This window comes from Carassius auratus, unplaced genomic scaffold, assembly GCF_003368295.1.
Source record: "Carassius auratus strain Wakin unplaced genomic scaffold, ASM336829v1 scaf_tig00216185, whole genome shotgun sequence".
Classification (NCBI taxonomy): domain Eukaryota; kingdom Metazoa; phylum Chordata; class Actinopteri; order Cypriniformes; family Cyprinidae; genus Carassius; species Carassius auratus.
This window is the reverse complement of record NW_020528446.1, coordinates 209,384-211,578: the sequence shown is the minus strand read 5'-3', so window position 1 is coordinate 211,578 and position 2,195 is coordinate 209,384. Positions and strand designations below refer to the sequence as shown.

Sequence of the window (2,195 nt, the reverse complement as noted above, 5' to 3'; positions counted from 1 at the left end):
TGTATCTGAGCAGCACATCAGACGATTGATTGAAATTGGTCTGACTGTACCTTGCATTTCAAAACTGCTTGGCGTGTCAACACGAACCATAGAACGCAGAATGCAAGAGTTTGGTATAACAGTGAGAGGAACATACAGTCAATTGACTGATGAAGAGTTAGACAATCTTGTGGTTGCAATCAAAACAACATCACCACATTCAGGCTACAGAATGATGAGAGGACACTTGAAAGCTCTTGGTCATCGAGTCCAGTGGAGCAGAGTCTTCAACTCTATGAATAGAGTTGATTCAGCTGGAGTCCTTGCTAGAATGTCACAACTTGGACATGTTGTGAGGAGATCATATTCAGTTCAGGCCCCTCTTTCCCTCATGCATTTGGACACCAACCACAAGCTGATCAGGTAGGTTAAATTATTTTTATACAAGTCACTTGTTGTACAGTAAGATATCTTATGTTATTAAAGGTCCCTGTGTGCATAAATGTTTTTCCTTTTGAATTCAGATATGGCTTTGTAATATTTGGGGGCATAGATGGCTACTCAAGAAAGGTTAGTGGTGTGACTCCTGTATGTGTGATACAATCATGGAATAATTGTGTAAAATGCCAATAACTTCCCTAAATTATTTTATGAGGTCATGTATCTGGGGGCTGCAACCAACAACAAAGCAGAGACTGCACTAGGTTTCTTCCTTGAGGCAGTAGAAAAGCATGGAGTTCCTTCACGGTATGTACATTTGAGTACATCCTACCTATCCATCCATGTTTCTATATATACAGAATGACTGACTGACTGAATGGTCTTAAAACCCTCACCAAGCATTTTAAATGGCTTCAAACTTAAAGATATAACAATTTACTTTCTGGCTAGGCTCAGGCTTTCTCAAGCCAACCCCATAAGATGTTTTGTCCAACCTTACTATGTAGTGTTAATGTTAAATTTACTGTCTTAATGTGTAGGGTAAGAGCAGACCAAGGTGTAGAAAATGTGGACATTGCAAGGTGGATGTTCACTGTTCAGGGCTGTGGCAGGGGAAGTTTCATTTCGGGGAAGAGCGTTCATAATCAAAGGTAATTTCTTGTTACTTTAGTGTTGGTAATTTGTTTTGAATTTTGAATCATAAATGATTAAGAAATAAGGTTGTTTTGTCTCTTACATTTAGGGTCGAACGGCTGTGGAAAGAATGTGTGGATGTCGGTTTCAAACTTGGTATTATGATGTTCTACATAATTTGGAAGAGAGTGGCACTCTTGACCCATCAAACACCAATTCACCTCTTCTGTGCACATTATGTTTTTCTTCCACGCCTCCAAAGAGTACCTAGATACATTCACTGAGGCATGGATGACCATTCCATCCGTACAGAGCAAAATCTGTCCCCCAATCAGCTTGTGGGAAATAGGACTCGCACAGAATACAGTCAATGTTTTCCTGTAATGTGGAGGTATGATTGTAAAAAAAAAAAAAAGCACAATATGTTTTGTCTATACTGTATTATTGTTATTATTTTTTTTAAACAGGACCTCAACATTTTTGGTGCAAGATGGAATTTACCCCCAGGAGGAGCAGAACACTGGAGTAGTGGTCCCTCAGGTGGAGTGTCTGCTCTCAGAGTATGAAATGGCTCGACTCAGGACAACCATTAGTCCAGTCTCACAGTCCAGAGACTTTGGCCAAGATATTTACTTATCAGTGTTACGTTTTGTGCAGCTGCTTCTTGAATAACACTTTGGAGCTCAAAACATCAGACTGTAAGTTACGTAAAAGAAAATCCTGTAATGGTATCATTAAACTATTGGTGAAACTAATCAGTGCTTCCCACACAGAGATTAAACAAAAAAATGAAATCTATATAACTAATTGTGGTAAATGTGACATAACACTTTTGGCATAAAATAAAAACAATTCCTTTTAAAAGTTTTTTTTAATTATTATTGTAATCAACATTGTCAAATACCTACTGTAGTTGCAAACCTCTACACCAAGGCTCTCTTGGAAAACATGAACTTATAAATGAAATGCAACATCAGTACCTTAAATCAGACATAAAATCAGTTAAGGAAAGCTCTACAACAGAGCGGCTTGATTTGAACTGCAGATGCAAGTTATATATCTTAAATCAGATATAAACTACAGAAACCGCACTCATTTCAGAAAAGAAAGTGCAACTTAAGTATCTTAATGTAGGTCTAAAA

At 37.8% G+C, this 2,195-nt stretch overlaps 1 protein-coding gene across 1 annotated transcript; it reads left to right on the top strand.

Annotated features, from left to right (window-relative positions):
• Positions 1-7: 7 nt before the first annotated feature.
• LOC113097321 (uncharacterized) lies at positions 8-1,582 on the top strand. The gene is made up of 6 exons (XM_026262560.1): positions 8-402; positions 504-549; positions 635-726; positions 960-1,070; positions 1,163-1,209; positions 1,521-1,582. Exons 1-6 carry the CDS (start codon positions 101-103, stop codon positions 1,580-1,582), a joined length of 660 nt encoding a protein of 219 aa, XP_026118345.1. The 5' UTR covers positions 8-100.
• Positions 1,583-2,195: the final 613 nt, after the last annotated feature.

What these genes read in the sequence shown, in the direction of transcription:
- LOC113097321 (XM_026262560.1), top strand. Translation starts at nt 101, where the DNA reads ATGCAAGAGTTTGGTATAACAGTGAGAGGAACATACAGTCAATTGACT. An exon ending in AAGAGCGTTCATAATCAAAG is followed by an intron (nt 1,071 to 1,162) that starts GTAATTTCTTGT and finishes TCTTACATTTAG; the next exon opens with GGTCGAACGGCTGTGGAAAG. An exon ending in GGATGTCGGTTTCAAACTTG is followed by an intron (nt 1,210 to 1,520) that starts GTATTATGATGT and finishes TTTTTTAAACAG; the next exon opens with GACCTCAACATTTTTGGTGC.